Here is a 15,918-nt window from a genome sequence, read left to right as displayed (position 1 = left end):
CTGTCGTTGGTGCCGGACATCGGAATGTGTGTGCCTTTGTGTGTGTGGGCCGTACTATGGGGCGGCGGCAAGTTTACAATGACTGGACGAACGTTTCCGTCCACGTGGACCTCGAAGAGTGACGCCGAACGATGACGTCGAACTATGACGTCAAGCGGAGAGCTTATAAGCAGCGTTTGCCGGCTGCTAGAGCGTGCTCGTGTCGTGCTCGTCGTCGGGAGCTGAGTGCTCGTTGTCCTGCTCGAAATGTAGTAGTGAGCTGTGTGCTCGTAAACTGTTTGCTGTATGTTAGTCTTGCGGGCTCCACATGGAAGTCGCGCTAGACTGCCAATGTATCTTGCTTAAAATGTAAAATATGTAAATAAATCCTGTTCCCCAAGTTCATCCCTACGACTACGACCGCCAACTCTTACATCTGGTTGGCAGCAGTGAGATCAGCCTACGGCTCCTAGATCAGCCTGCGGCTCGTAAATCGGCCTACGACTCAGAGAGAGCAACGGCAGCTGACGGACGTTGGCACATGGTGACCGACCGGCATCCTGATCAAGTTGGAGGCGGCTTGGGCGACCACCTCTTGCAACTGACTGGATACGGCGGAAGGACTGGTGATATGGTGCTGCTTCAGTGGGTAAGCGTTTGCTTTTGGCTGTACGATTCACCAGGCTTCAATTTCACTGTGTTCTTGGATTTGATTCACCAGGATCTTTTACTTGTATTCTGATTTGCGTGGGTATCGCAGGAAGTATTGTGTGACAGCAGAGCCAAAGCTTAAAGCAGCGACCATGGTCCTAATGTGTTTGACGGGAGCTGACCTGTTGTGGTTGTGTGAGGAGCTCGAGGTAGACATAGGGAAGGACTTGACGGAAGCAGAAATTCGGAAAACCATTCTCGCAAGTAGCAATGATTTGAAGCTAATCGAAAACCTAGGTAACCGAATTCTAAGAAAAAGACAGGAACAAGAATCAATTAGGCAAGAATGCCAAGAGCGCAAGCGAAAACGCCAAGAGTGTAAGCAAAAACGGCAGGAGGTTGAAAAAGAAATTGCAGTAGTAAAGAAACAGATACAGGATTTGCAGCAGCTAAATGCAGGAAGTCAACAGCGGCTTGAGAAATCTGTAGGCTGGACGCAGCGTAAGTGTGAGGAAATAGATTACAGATTTTCGTCGAAAGCCGACAGAAGTAGTAGTACCTGCGAGAGTAGCAGCACGTTCATAAGTGAACTCGAAGTGCTAGCAGCTAACGATGCCTTAGTGGCAACAGAGGCCATTAAAGGCCAGAGTGAGAGCGACGAGGTCTGTGCCAACAGAGGACTGTAGATACAGCTAGGCCAGCTGCGAACAAATTGGCACAGTTACCGCACGTGTGCGTCACATCCCATGGTAGCGAGGTCGTTAGCGAGGTACAGAATACTACGGACTTGACAGACGCGAGCACCCACGTCGAGTCAGACCTGCGTGCAGAAGTAATGTGCCAGCTGGACGATGAAGTTGAGAGTAGTTCTCGGGATGGCGAGCTCCGTAGTTCACGAGAGAACAATTGCATTGTCCAGGGATTGGTGCGGCTCTCTGCCAGTCTAGGTAGCCTAGAGAGGGATGATTTAATTAGGCATCATTCAGACTGTGCGCGTGAAACAGCGATCGAGACCGACGGGCTGTGTGTCGATGCACAGCGTGAGCTGGGCAATGCAGTAGAGGGCAGTTCGCAAGAGTGCGAGTTGCATAACTCGAGTAAAGCCTGCTGCATTGTGCAAGAGTCGGTTGAGCTGTCCGCCAGTCGAGGCAGAGAGAATGTTGATTTAAATGAAAATCAATCAGACTGTGCGGGTAAGAGACCGATCTGGGCCGACGAGATGTGTAACGGCCAGCACGAGGCGCGAGATGACGGCATGAAAGAGAAGTCAAAGAGAAAGCGCCGCAGAAAGAAGCGCCGAAAAGATCGGAATGCTGTCACTAATGTAGTGCCGCCAAAGACGGCGAGAGACCCAGAAGGGCAGAGCGCGGAGAAAAGACAGGTGCGGTCGTCACGGACGATGTTGACGCATCAAACAAGTTCGAGCCACCGGTCAAAGGGGGACCGAGAAGCATGTTCTGCCAACGCGGACAAAGGGCACGGGACAGTTAAATTCCTCGTCGTTCTCTTCGAAGCTCAGCGTGCAGTACAAAGAAGCGCAAGGTGGCAAGACAAGACCAGGTGGGGAGTAGCAACGCGCTCAGTTGAGGTCATGTTGAAAGCGGGGCGCCAGGACGCAAATTGGCAGGAGACTGTAACGTCTTGGGGGAGCTGATAGTGAGTCAGCCCTTTTGTTGTTCCTCGGCAGCCAGAGTAGCTTTCAAACCGCGGCCACCTCGGGTACGGCTCAAAGTATGAGTCAGTCGTAAGCAATCGGGAACGGGAGGCCAAGAGAGCTTCCGTTGTAGGAAAACATGTTGTTTTGTTTTATTTTTGAACATTTGCAAATTTTCGCGATTTGAGACTAGGATTTCTTTCAATATGTAAGGTATGAGCTCTGTTTATGTTTTGTTTGAGAAGCTCGAGATTTGAAAGACGCGTTTAAAGTAAACCTGTAGTCTCGTGAGGTGTTCATTAATAAGTATATAGGCTTTCTTTTTTTTGTGTGCGTGAGTAACCTGAAGGTCAAGGTTATCGTTGAGAGGCCTATCATAACGCGCGTGTGTGTTATTTAACCTTCTTTCTTATTAAGTGTTTTTTTAATTTTCTAAGGTTAACCGCGTAGATTTTCAGTGAGTGCGTGATTTGCACTGAGAAGAGCTCTTAGGTCCATTAGCGCGTGTCCTGTGCGGACGGAAGGAAACAGAACGTTGATGACTGGGTTGCTCGTGTGTGTCGAGGGCAGCCGTGTTCTGACTTCTCTAATGCGCGTGCGAAGAGCTAGTTAATAAAAGACACATTTGTTCAAAGGTTCCTCTGTGTTGCGTAAGTTACGCAAGTGTGGTTGTTTGTTTAAGGAACGTGTCCTGTGTGGATTAAAGGAACAAATGTGAGTCAGCATGATGAAAACTTTGTATGATGCAAGCACGTGTTCGGAATAGGGACCACAAACTTAGTGCGTTTGTGATGACGTACCTGTGGAGTTGGCCAGACGGTTCAGTGGCAGCAATACATGAAATAAGTATGCCACTGCGACAGGGTAAGAACAGGCTGTTCGTGAAGTTAAGCTGCTTAAGTTATGTTTGGGTATTGGTGTTTGAAAGCCTTCGGTTTAATTCTGCATAAACCTTTACTCTTGTGCAGCGCGACGGTCGGGTTTGGTCGAACTCAGGAGGAACGTGAACGCTCGCTTTGGCGGCACGAAATTTTGGGGCAAAATTTGGGATTTCCAGTTGAGTGACTTGCATGGAAATTGTGATAGGAGGCCTGGTGGATTAGCAGCTGATTCCGGGCGTTTGAACGCTGAGCGGTATTGTGTTGCCGGGTCGACTCTTCTGTGCCAGTTGTGAGATGGTTGAAGGCATTCCAAGTACGCAGGGGTTGCAGAGAGCAAAGCCGTCATCTTGCTCGCCAGCCATTCTCTTCCTGCCCAGCGGTTGCCAGCACTGGCCAGGCGAAATTTTCCGGGCCATGGAGGAGCTGTTAGGAATGGCCGTACGGGGTGGCAACGTGCCACCTTTCAGCCCACTGCACGTGTTCCAAGCCCACCAGACGGGGAGCCCTTCAGAGAACTGCGGATGACCGGCAGCCACGTGGCGCGCGGTCAGCTCAGGAATGCGGTACTCGGCAGCGCCGCCGGGGACGGAGCAGAGTTCCACGAAGCCCTCTGACGTCAGCGCCAGACATCGGAATGTGTGTGCCTATGTGTACGTAAACTGTTCCGCGGAACGGCGCCCCTCTGTCGTCAGCGCCAGACATCGGAATGTGTGTGCCTTTGTGTGTGTGGGCCGTACTGCGGGGTGGCGGCAAGTTTACAATGCCTGGACGAACGTTTCCATCCAAGTGGACCTCGAAGAGTGACGCCGAACGATGACGTCAAGCGGAGAGCTTATAAGCAGCGTTTGCCGGCTGCTAGAGCGTGCTCGTGTCGTGCTCGTCATCAGGAGCTGAGTGCTCGTTGTCCTGCTCAAAATGTAGTAGTGAGCTGTGTGCTCGTAAACTGTTTGCTGTATGTTAGTCTTACGGGCTCCTCATGGAAGTCGCGCTAGACTGCCAATGTATCTTGCTTAAAATGTAAAATATGTAAATAAATCCTGTTCACCGAGTTCGTCTCTACGACCTTCAACTCCTTCAAATGGTGGCAGCGGTGAGATAGTCCGACGACTCCTACATCCGGTTGACAGCGGTAGGACCGTCCAACAACTCTTACAAGGGGTAGTTTATCAAATTCCGCTCTCATGCAAAGTGGTTTACATTGGACAAACGGGCTGGTGTTTAAATGAAAGGCTAAAAGAACACGAACGCTCACAGGAAAAAGAAACTGGTTCCAATATGTCCACCCATTGCAGAAAGTGCGGGTGCAAGCCTCGCCTAAGAGATACCATTGTTCTGGACAGAAGTCAGGAGAGCGTTGCCCGTGAGCTGAAGGAAGCCTTCGACATTAAAAAGAAGGGCCTTGAATGTGTGAGCGAACCATCAAAAATTCTGTATAAAAGTGAGATGTCCTTTTTAGAAGCCCTTAGTTTGAACTGAGCATGTTGCTGTGCCACCTGCCCTTGGTGAAAGTTCTTAATCTTTTAGTTTTTAATGGGGTACTCCCTTACGGCAGTGTTTGTGTATCGCGTAACCATTATCATTTATAGTCATTTGGCCCTGTACACCACATGTCATTGTCACGAACATCACCTTCACAATCGTTCTATCGCCTTTTGCCTGGTTACCATGCGATTTTTTACAATGCGCGAGTTGTGCCACCGAATTTGCGTATATATATTGTGTGTTTCTGTCAATAAAGCATCAGCTGTTAGTAAGTGCTCATCCGTGTCTCTTGTGTTGTCTGTTTGTTGCTTTAGCACTTCAGTAATATCCACCAATTAGCCCAACAAAAAAGTTCTGCTGGAATATCTTTCTTGTACAGTGGGCCCTTCAATATATGTTTCCTCCCCTACGTCAAATATGGCAGCCCTCGTCACCAACAACACATGGTCTTCATGCCGTGCCAGACATCTCGTTTTGCCTCAAGAAGGGACTGATCCCTGGTGAAATATCCGCCCTCTTTGGTGCGATTCAGTCTTCCTACGGGCACACAAAGCGGGTGTGTAGGATTGTACGTTCGGAATTGTGGAGGCAAGTGCGGCTCTTTTTTTACTATTTGCACGTGACATGTCACATCAATTATCCTGAGTGGGTTGCCGAGAAGAAATACCAGGAATACAAGAAGCTTGCGGCACAAACGGTGGAATTTTGGTGGCGACATATTTATTTATTTATTTTATTTATTTCTCCATACTGTCAACCCTCTGCTGAGGGTTCTTCTATGTTAAACAACACACCCAAGCCCCCAGGCAAGAAGATGGCCAGTGTTGCTGTAAAAATCCTGAGACAAGTACAAGTCACGGAGGAAGTAAGAAACGTGCTGGTGAAGGGACTGAAGTTCAGCCTCGAACCTGAAACAGCAGTGCATGAACTACTTCATTTATTTCATAATATCCCTAAAGGCCCCAGAAGGGGTATTACATAGGGGGAACCGATACATGAAAAAATGTGAGCTTTACGCGTTACAGAAAAAAACTAAAGTACACAAAAGTTATACAAAACTTTCTAGAAAAAAAAAACACAAGTTATACAAAAGTACAATGTCTAGCAAAATATACAAGTAAATCAATATACAAAATACATTAGTCAAGTAATACTCAGATAGAAAATACAAAACTGTCTGAGAAACCAAAGTAAGGGAATTAAATAGGCACAATGTAAAAGAAGTAAAAGTAAAGTGGGACTGCTGAGGCCTGGTCAGGCCTCAGCAGCCCCAACAGCAGCTTGTGGTCCATGACCACCTCGAACTTCCGGCCCCACAGATACTGGTGGAAGCATTAGACACCGAACATGAGGGCCAGGCCTTCCTTGTCCAGCTGGCTGTAGCGTTGCACTGCAGCATGAAGCCGACGAGAAGCAAACGACACGGCATTCCTGGCCGTCTCTGTCCTGGTGCACCAGAACAGCTCCCATGCCATACGGCGAAGCATCTATGGTAAGGACGACAGGCTCGGCAGGATCGAAGTGTACCAGCACTTGAGCCTTGATGATAAGTTCCTTGCTGCGCTGGAAAGCCCGGCCCTGCTCATTCTTCCAGACCCAGTGATGACCATCTCAAAGCGATGGAGCAGCTGTAGATGCTGTGACAGGTTTGGCAGAAAACTCCTGTAGAAGTTAATGAGGCCGAGGTAGCTCTGAAGCTCCTTGTTCTGGCGCTTAGGCACCTTGAGCACAGCATCAACTTTGCAGGGCATCAGGGTTAGGCGAGCCTGGGAAATGACATGTCCCAAGTACTCTACACTGGGGGCCAGGAAAATGCACTTTTCCAGCTTGAGCTTGAGACCGGCGTCCCGTAGTCGTGCCAGGATGTTGCGCAGGTTTTGCAGGTTGTCCCCATCATCCCTGCCAGTAACCAGGATGCCATCCAAGTACACTGCCACGTGCCTCATGCCCCTGAAGAGGTTGTCCATCTCCCTCTGGAATATGGCCGGGGCTGAAGCCACGCCGAATGGTAAGCGCGTGTACTGGAAGAGCCCCAACGTTGTCGATATTGTGACATACTTATAGGAGGCATCCTGGAGCACCAGCTGCTGGTAAGCATCTCTGAGGTCGAGCTTGGTAAACTTCTGTCCACCGGATGACTCTGACCGAAGATCTATCTGGGGCAGTGGGTACTTCTCAACGGTAGCGACGGGATTGATGGTAACCTTGAAATTCCCACAGATCCTGACATTGCCGTCTCGCTTGAGGACTGGTACGATGGGAGCGGCCCATTTAGACGTCTTGACGGGCACCAGGATGCCCTCTCTCTGCACCACTGCAGCTCCTGGGTGACCCCCTCCTTCAGGGCGAACGGCAGTGGGCGAGGCTTGAAAAAACATGGATGGGCTCCCTCAGGTACATAGATGCCAGCCGTCATGCCGGCAAATGTGCCCACCCCTAGCTGGAACAGGGACTTGAACTCGGCCAGGAAGCTGGAGATGTCTTTCACCGCATGCAGGCTGGCTTCCTGGTACTCTGGCAGACAAACGCCCAGTGCATGAATCCAGTTTCGGCCCAGCAGCATCGGTGACGACCCCTTGGTTAAGAAAAGGGGAAGGGTTGCCTCCCTCTGGCCAAAGCGAACGCTGACCTGTGCCTGACCCTGGACCTGGGAGAGCTGCCTGGAGTAGCTGCGCAGCATCACGCCCGACGGACATGCCGGGGAATGTACGCTTGAACCGTTTCCCGGTCATTACTGACACGTTGGCCCCTTTGTCCAGCTCCATGGAAATGGGGTGCCCACAGACTTCAACGGTCAGCATGTACGGCGGCACAGACAACAGAACAAAGCCTGTGTGCCACATGTCGAAAATCGGCGCGTCCTTGGCCACAATGTGGAGCTTGGCCGTGGAAGAACTTGAGCCTGCCGCCGCACGCCCCTACCGCATAGCCTTGCAACGGCTACCCTGGTCACAGGCTTGTGTGGTACCTGGGCTTGAACCAGGCTGCTGCTGCTGCTGTTTGCTGTTCGTCCTCCCCCTTCAGCATACCCGTGCCAGGTGAGCAGTTTTCCCGCAGATGAAGCATTGTGCTTGAGAGAACTGACACTGTGAGAGGGAGTGGGCACCACCACAGCGACCACAGGTACTGCCCTTTGTCGCCAACTTGTTGACCGCCGCTTCCGCCGACGGTGAGCCAGTCGCCCGGGCAATCTCGCCGGCGTCCTTGGCGGCAGCTTCCACTGCCAGCGTTGCCTTCATGGCGTCGTCCAGCGAGGGGTCGGGAAACTCCAGGAGTCGCGTCTGCATGGCGGGGTTGTTGTAGTTGCAGACAAAATGGTCCCGGAGCAGCGAGTCGAGCTAGTCCCCGAAAACGCAAGCAGTCAATAACCCTCGTAGTGCAGCAACGAACTGCCTGAGGGTCTCTCCTTCCCAGCAGCTCCGGTTGTTGAAGCGGAAACACTCCATTAGTGTGGACAGTGCTGGGTTGAAATGCGAGTGTAGTATGGCGTGCAGCTCACCCAGCGTCTTAACATGCGGCGTGGCTGGCTGGAGAAGGTCAAGCAGGAGACTGAATATGCGGGTCCTGCAGCTGGCCAGGAAAATGCCCCGCTGTTTGGCCTCAGGTGTGTCGTCTGCCCGGAAGAACACGTGGACTTGTTCCTCGTAAATTGGCCAGGTGGACCCATCTCCCTCGAACGGCTCCAGCCTTCCGTACAGCGGCATGGTGGCAGCAACGGGGGACGGTGTTTTGCCACTCGCGGCGGCGTGGGACGATCCGTGGGTACTCGTCGCCAGTGTCCCGATCCGCCCGAGTGCGTAAACAAGGCAGGGCTCGAGGCACCCTCTGTTAGACAGATGCTCTGCAGCGTGGTGGTGATGAACTATGCCTGACTTCCGAGCAACTACACTCGGTGTTTATTGGGTGCTGTGACCAATGCTGCCTAACGAGCCTAGCAGGTTGCCGAGCCTGGTGGGCCAATGAACATTATGCCTGAGGGTGCGTCGCATGCTTGCTACGCTGTGTTTATTCAGTGAGAAAGCAGAAGCCGATATGAAACGGTATGCCAATAAAGAAAAGCATAGTTACAGTTAAATCTAAGTTTGTTGATTTTTGCAAAAGTCTAGAGATGAACCGGCATGCCAGTGAGACAAGAAGTACACTCTTAGACAAAGATACACCCTTTGGGGTGTATATCTGCCACACAACAATAATCGTCATCTGCCTCGCTTGCGTTTCCTTTCTTGAAAACACCGCTCCCGCTACTTTCCTGTCGGGAATGTTATATCATGCTGATAACGCGCACGCCGTTCGTTACTGGGAAGTACCTGACTCGCAGCGTTAAAGAAAGGAAATGTGGACAAGACAAATGACGTTTATTGTTGAGGCAAGATACAACCCAAAGGGTGTACTTTTCTTTTAGAGTAGTAGGGCTGGTTGGTAGGCTTGAATGTATTTTTCACTGTCAAAACACACAAGCCTGTGATTCCCCTTTGAACAACTGTGAGTGAGGGGGGGGGGGGGTGTAGCAACATGATGTGAGCGAGTTTCTTTTGAAAAAATTAAAGAAGCTCAATGTAGAAGACCCCTTTCGTGTCAAGAACTTGCATGAAGTTGCAGAGTTCTATAAGTGCACTCGAAATGTAGGTAATGCATTTTTTTTTAATCTAGAAGATCTTTCTTATTCTGTGCCACAGGAATGAAAGCCTGTGTCAAAGAAAAGAGGGAATGTGATTTTCTGAATTTTATCGGCCTGTTGCTGGAAAACTTTTCAATCTTAGAAGAATTTTATCTTACCATCACTTTTATTGTTTTGTATGAGCAGCCTTTTTTGCAGTGTCAAGATGTGTGTAGCGCCTTTATTATGCAATATATTTTTATCTGATATTGACAAATCATTGCACCTTTTTTTTAATGGGGGCGGCTGGTTTTAAAGGTATTTAGATATATAAATAATTTTTTAGTTCTTTTAGCAAAGCATGGTGACGTTACATCCCCTGCTTCTATTTTAAATGTTTCTAGTCAACTCAGGCAGGGGATGGTTTTTTTTTACCTTAATTGAATCTCAGTGCTCGCCAAATGTGTTGGGCGTACTTTTCCTGTGCCAAGAAAGAGCTTCTGCCGTTTGACTTTGCCCAATTAAGATTGACCACTCTTCGCCTAGAGTGGTCTTAGAGTGGTCTTCACCCACTTTAAGACCTGGAGAGGCAAAGCAGAAGGGCGGGTCTAAAAATTAATTTGCAGAAAACTAAAGTAATGTTTAACAGTCTCGAAAGAGAACAGCAATTTACGATAGGTAGCGAGGCACTGGAAGTGGTAAGGGAATACATCTACTTAGGGCAGGTAGTAACGGCAGATCCGGATCATGAGACGGAAATAATCAGAAGAATAAAAATGGGCTGGGGTGCGTTTGGCAGGCATTCTCAGATCATGAACAGCAGGTTGCCATTATCCCTCAAGAGAAAAGTGTATAATAGCTGTGTCTTACCAGTACTCACCTAAGGGGTAGAAACCTGGAGGCTTACGAAAAGGGTTCTACTTAAATTGAGGACGACGCAACGAGCTATGGAAAGGATGATGGGTGTAACGTTAAGGGATAAGAAAAGAGCAGATTGGGCGAGGGAACAAATGCGAGTTAATGACATCTTAGTTGAAATCAAGAAAAAGAAATGGGCATGGACAGGACGTGTAATGAGGAGGGAAGATAACAGATGGTCATTAAGGGTTACGGACTGGATTCCAAGGGAAGGGAAGCAAAACAGGGGGCAACAGAAAGTTAGTTGGGCGGATGAGATTAAGAAGTTTGCAGAGACAACATGGCTACAATTAGTACATGAGCGGGGTAGTTGGAGAAGTATGGGAGAGGCCTTTGCCCTGCAGTGGGCGTAACCAGGCTGATGATGATGACTCTAAGATTCTCAAAAGTGCTATTGAGTGGCAATGTCTGTGCAGCGCAAGTCATGCCCACATCTCATGCAGGATAGCGTTGATTTCCAAGTAGACTACCTTTTGGCAGCGGGCTTCCCTATGACCATTGTTCTTGGTGTGTCTCCCTTGCAAAGAGTGAAACCAGGAGCCATAAAGGATAGGGCACAGCGCTTGAAGGGGAGACCAGAAGTCATGGAGTATATAAACAAGATTTCACACCTCAAGAATGTTGCCACCAAACATGATGTCCCTCTGGTTTTCTCAGCCCCTAATAAGCTGAAAAAACTCTGCCCTAGGATCTGCACCCAAGGTACACGAGGCTGCCAAACATGAGTGTCAACGAGGAAGAGTGTGGATGAGGGTAAGTCCATGAGTGTGCATGAGGGTGAGTGGCCCTTTGTAAAATGCTCCAGTGGAGTAATTTATTCCATCCCAATGTCATGTTGAAAAATCTACATCAGCCAGATGAAAAGGTATGTTAATGACCATCTTAAGGAGCATGCTCAAAAAAGTATAAAGGAAAGATTAAGCACACACATTTGGTTCTGCACGTTTCTACACATGGCTGCAAACCATGACTTTAGCAGGGAAGAAGTTTGGGCGAGTTGGTGGGATACATACAAACTGGGATACATAGCGCAAGAATGACACAAAGACGAAGCAGGAACACGGGACGAGCATTAACTTTCAACAATTGATTTCTTGCAGCTAGTGAGCATATATATACTCACTGGGATGCCACTGCAACAGACACACTGAAGGGAAGGAGGAAAAGCAGTCATGTGACTACTATGCCCAAAAATTGCATGTACAAGAAACAGGCTTACATATTATATACAGCACCAGGAGGTCCCAGAGTGAGAAACTGCCAGGGGGACCTCCTATCATTAGTGGGTGCATAAGAGTATTAGAGCAGCAAGTAGAGGGCGAACAAACAAAACGAAAGAAAAAAAACACGTCATGAAATACAATTCGTAGGGAACAAGTTAAAATTAATAGAAAACAATTAGATATTGTGGGAATTTATAAGCTATTCTTTGTCATCTGTACATGATCATCATCATGTGGGGTTCATATGGGGTTCTTCTTCATCATCGCTTGTGGGGCGGGCTCTTGAGTGTGATCCGTGCTGTGGGCGTGGTCGGTTCGCCCAACCTTCAGTGTGTCTGTTGCAGTGGCGTCCCAGTGAGTATATATATGCTCACTGGCTGCAATAAATCAATTGTTGAAAGTTAGCGCTCGTCCCGTGTTCCTGCTTCGTCTTTGCGTCATTCTTGCGCTATGTATCCCAGTTTGTATGCAAACCATGACTTCGGGAGACAAAGATCCAACAAAGATCCTATACAGCAGCAAAAGTTGCGTGTCTCAGTTGGCTTTGGAGGCATTCTTTATCAAAAAGGATGCCTTTATTTGCATCAGTGAAGCTTCAATAGACTTGCACTCGTCCAAATACAAACTCATGCGAGAGCCTTGAGTCACGGTTCCTTCCCTTCTGATGCGACAGTGCGCGTGCACAACAAGTTGTACAAACATCAGCGGGTGGCATGAGAATAAACAGTTGCTAGCAGCACCCGTCCTTGTCCACCTTCTTCCTTGTGTCCTTTATTAATTGCTAATTTACCATAATCCATGATTATTATCTTACTTTGCCAATTCATTTATTAGATCAAGATTACATGCCTGATATAAGACAGGGAATATACTCATTTGTGCACGTGTGCTAAGCTTTCGTTTAAGCAGTGCAACTTTTTTGTGACAGTGCTGATAGTTCACAAAGAGAACCCATTTTTGAAGCTTTAGCAACCACCAAGACAAATGTACGAGTGTCACTGCAAAAGTAGTGGCACTAATCAATGAAAGCTTAGCATGCATGCAGTGATAGTCAGTTTTTTTTTTCTTTGTACAGAGTTACTTGTAGGACATCTCTTGTACTACATTTCATACAATAGATGCAATGCTGTAGAGGGCAGAGAGACCTTTTGCAGTAGCTCTGTCTGCACTTCGGAATAGTTCGATGTTCTTGATTGCAATTGTGCAAAACTATTCTTTATATGGACTCAGTATTAAATCAAACATTTAAATCCTTAGAAACAAACCAACTGTGGTATACGGCTACTAATGTGTTGTTTTAGATCAATTAATTTTTCATTTAGTTTCCTTTCAGGTTTTTTATTGGAAGCCCATCGCGGTAGCCTCACGTGCACGCATGCACGAGCAAATGCCATTGGCAAGCAGCAAAGCCTGGATGGAATGCACGGAGTGATAAATCTTCAAGACCGAATTTCTTGCACAGTGTCCACAGTGTTGCACACGATGTCTGAAGCCGAGTACAGATGTTCGTTGACGCTGGTTGATACTGGCATTTTCACCCTCACTCGTGGACAGTGTTAATGTCTCTGTGGAAGGGATGCAACTGGCTGACTTCACTGAACAGTTTTGATTTGCTTTTGTTTGACCTACATAAGATCAGGCTGTTTGCCTGCTTTTCGCATTGTTGCACGAATTTTACATGACGTTGCAGGAGGGTGCATTGTCACTCTGCTACTATAGCAAGTCAATAATGTTATGCAACTGTTCAATAACCATTCAAAGCAAGAGTTGCCTTAAGGTGCCATAAGGATACAAAGGTCACAACATATTCAAGGTTTATTAGTTTCTGTGCAGAAAAAAAAAAATTCTCCGTCACCAAAGAGATACAAGTTAATGTGCATGAAATATTTGAAAAGAAGTCGACGACGCTGTTTATTCAAGCCACGAAGTTAGATATGCTATCATTGAAAATTCCTTACGATAGCCTGCAAGTTTGGCATGTCAAATTTATTAAGCAAGTGAGGTAAAACAGCCTTTCAAGATGCATCTGGAAATTTATGTGTGAAAAAAACCAACAGGAAACAATGCAACTTAAGGGTGGCACATTGAGTGCAACGTTGAAACTTGGGGTACACTGCTGTCTTGTAATTTGCCCTTGCCAAGGTTACAATTATTATAAACTGCTCCGTACACATTATTTTTGTGTGCTACTTAACGAAAGAAAATTGTGAGGACCCCAAAAGGCCATGTCATCTCATGGGGATCAAACACCTCATAGGCAACTCGCAACGGTGTGTCTATAGCATACGAAGCAAACGTGAAAATGCACTTCATTTGCTACATAGTGCGTCAACAAATGCATAAATACGGGAGACCGGAATCTGCGGTACAAGTTTTCCATTCTCCCTCCCCATATGTATCGGAGTCTGCAATCCACGTCTTCGCACATTGCACTTTTTGAGCGAGGCACCATTTCCCAAAACAAACTGCAAAATAGCTCTCAGTGCAATTTTAAGGAAAAATCGCAGCGAACGATGCGATTTTCGTTGCACGCAACGGAAATTATCACACGCACCGATCACGGCAGCTGCAATTTTTGCATTTGCAAGCACCCAGTGGAGGACCAAATTATTATTGGTGTCAGTTCGCTTCCGTAAGAACAAAGTAAAGCGACTTATTAGTTCTTTATGATTGAGTGTGTTACTTTATCAAAACAAAAAATTAAGTAGGATTACTCAACAAATGCAATAGAATCTATACAAAATCGTGGCGCACGTTTCATTCTTACTAACTATTCTCGAACATCAAGCGTAACATCTATGAAGGCTACTTTAAGCCTCCCTCTCCTCTCATCCCGTAGGAAGTTAGCACGTTTATCACTGCTGCACAAAATTTATTATTACAATCTGGAATTAAAAAGTGAACTTTTGTCCGAACCTGCATACCTATCATCTCTGACCATCGCCATAAGATGAGCGTTTCACACTGCTGCACGAACCTATCTCTTTATTCATTTATTCCTAAAACTACCAATGAATGGAATCATGTGCCGGCCTCAATGGTTACCATAACCGATACATCTGCTTTTAGAACTACTATTGAAGAATACTTTTGTTAATCCACACTTTCTATTTTTTTTTATTATTATACCCTGTTATCTGCACATGCTCTGTATTTCCTTCCACTCCCTTCTGTAACGCCTTCGGGCCTTGAAGGTACAATAAATAAATAAAAAGGACACATCTACCATCCACGTTGCGATTGGTTCCCCGGGGTCCTTGCCACATGTGCTTTTTGGTAGAGAGGTTCAGCACTCCGAACATCGAGAAATCGCACGCACGACGGCCCGCCTCAACTGCGAATGCAGATTATTATCGCTGCAAGCTTTTCAATTGGCGGCCGCCGTGAAACCGGTGTCACACGGCCACTTTCCATCGTGATCTTGACCACGATTGGCGCCCTCCCACAAAAGCGCAAGTGAGTCCCAATTCGATCCCGATGGGCTCGACCGAAAGTGACACCCGTGCAAAACAACACGTGTGTGAAGGGAAGAACGCCCGCCGGCGCTCGTGCCGTGCAGAGCTAATTCACAGAGCAACTGCCGTTGATCGGCGCCGTGTGCACAGGCTAAGGCGGCGTCCTGTCGACAGCACGTAGCAACACTTATCGCAGGTGTAGGCGGAAGTCTCGGCTAACCTAACCAGCTGCGGTAGCAACAGCGGGACCGCCACGTGATCCCATCAGCTGTATTCCAAGGTTGCGCAGGGTGTCGCTCACCTTACAGGCGGAGCCGAGGCCCGTCTGCTTTCCGGGTGCGCCAACGATCCGTGCCACCACGCGCAATCCTCGCAGTGCCATCATTCCCAGCCAGACGCCACTAAGCACGACACGCAATGCAAGTCGCCCCTAACGACTGCGGTTGTCACGCCACTACTGATGGTGATAGGTATGTGGTATATGTGGTTCCGCGGCGGCGGTGTGTCTGTGTGTCTGGCGCTGTCGGCGTTACCCATGGAGTGTACATGGGAGTGAAGAGTCTGTAACAAGCATAGAGTTTCTATGGTAACAAGCATGTGACGCCCCCTCGGGCAGGCGGGAGAGTTTCTCACTATTAGCCCCGAGAACGAACGCGAGCGGCGCTGCGAGCGCCGCTCGCGTGACGTCAGGGCACGGACTCGCGCCTGTCGTCTGCTACAGTTCGGGCGTTGTCCGGGCACTTTCTGCGGTGTTTTCGTTTGTTCGCCCTCGTTCTCTCTGCTTGTATGCTTATGGTGGTCGTCTCAAATATATTTTTACGACGTCTTCCTTTGCGAACATTTATTCAAAGAGCTAATTTCTTAGACAACAATGCAGCTCTCGAAGGCAACGCTACAGTGCCAGCCGAAGCGACGCAGACCAGCCCATTGCGGGTTTTTCATACGTGGATAGACAATCGCAAAAGCATAGCCTATAGGAATCAAGTTATGATACCATACCTGCCGCGGTGCAACAAGTATGTCACAAAGCTGGCTATATATGACTTCTACAGCAGTTACGTTGATTTTATTCCGCTAA

General features: G+C 48.0%; 1 protein-coding gene across 4 annotated transcripts in view; it reads right to left on the bottom strand.

The window, feature by feature from the left end:
• l(2)k09913 (lethal (2) k09913) overlaps positions 1–15,392 on the bottom strand; it is a 121,119-nt gene extending 105,727 nt beyond the window's left edge. For 2 of the 4 annotated variants that reach the window (XM_065451765.2, XM_065451766.2), the window contains exon 1: positions 15,142–15,392. In XM_065451765.2, coding sequence (XP_065307837.2) covers positions 15,142–15,225 — 84 coding nt within the window. In that variant the 5' untranslated portion in view covers positions 15,226–15,392. The remainder of the gene's footprint in view (positions 1–15,141) is intronic. The other 2 variants (XM_065451764.1, XM_065451762.2) reach the window with 2 other exon arrangements.
• Between the last annotated feature and the right edge of the window lie 526 nt (positions 15,393–15,918).

The sequence above is a fragment of the Dermacentor albipictus genome, chromosome 3, assembly GCF_038994185.2.
Source record: "Dermacentor albipictus isolate Rhodes 1998 colony chromosome 3, USDA_Dalb.pri_finalv2, whole genome shotgun sequence".
Taxonomy (NCBI): Eukaryota; Metazoa; Arthropoda; class Arachnida; order Ixodida; family Ixodidae; genus Dermacentor; species Dermacentor albipictus.
This window is presented reverse-complemented; position numbering and strand designations above follow the sequence as displayed.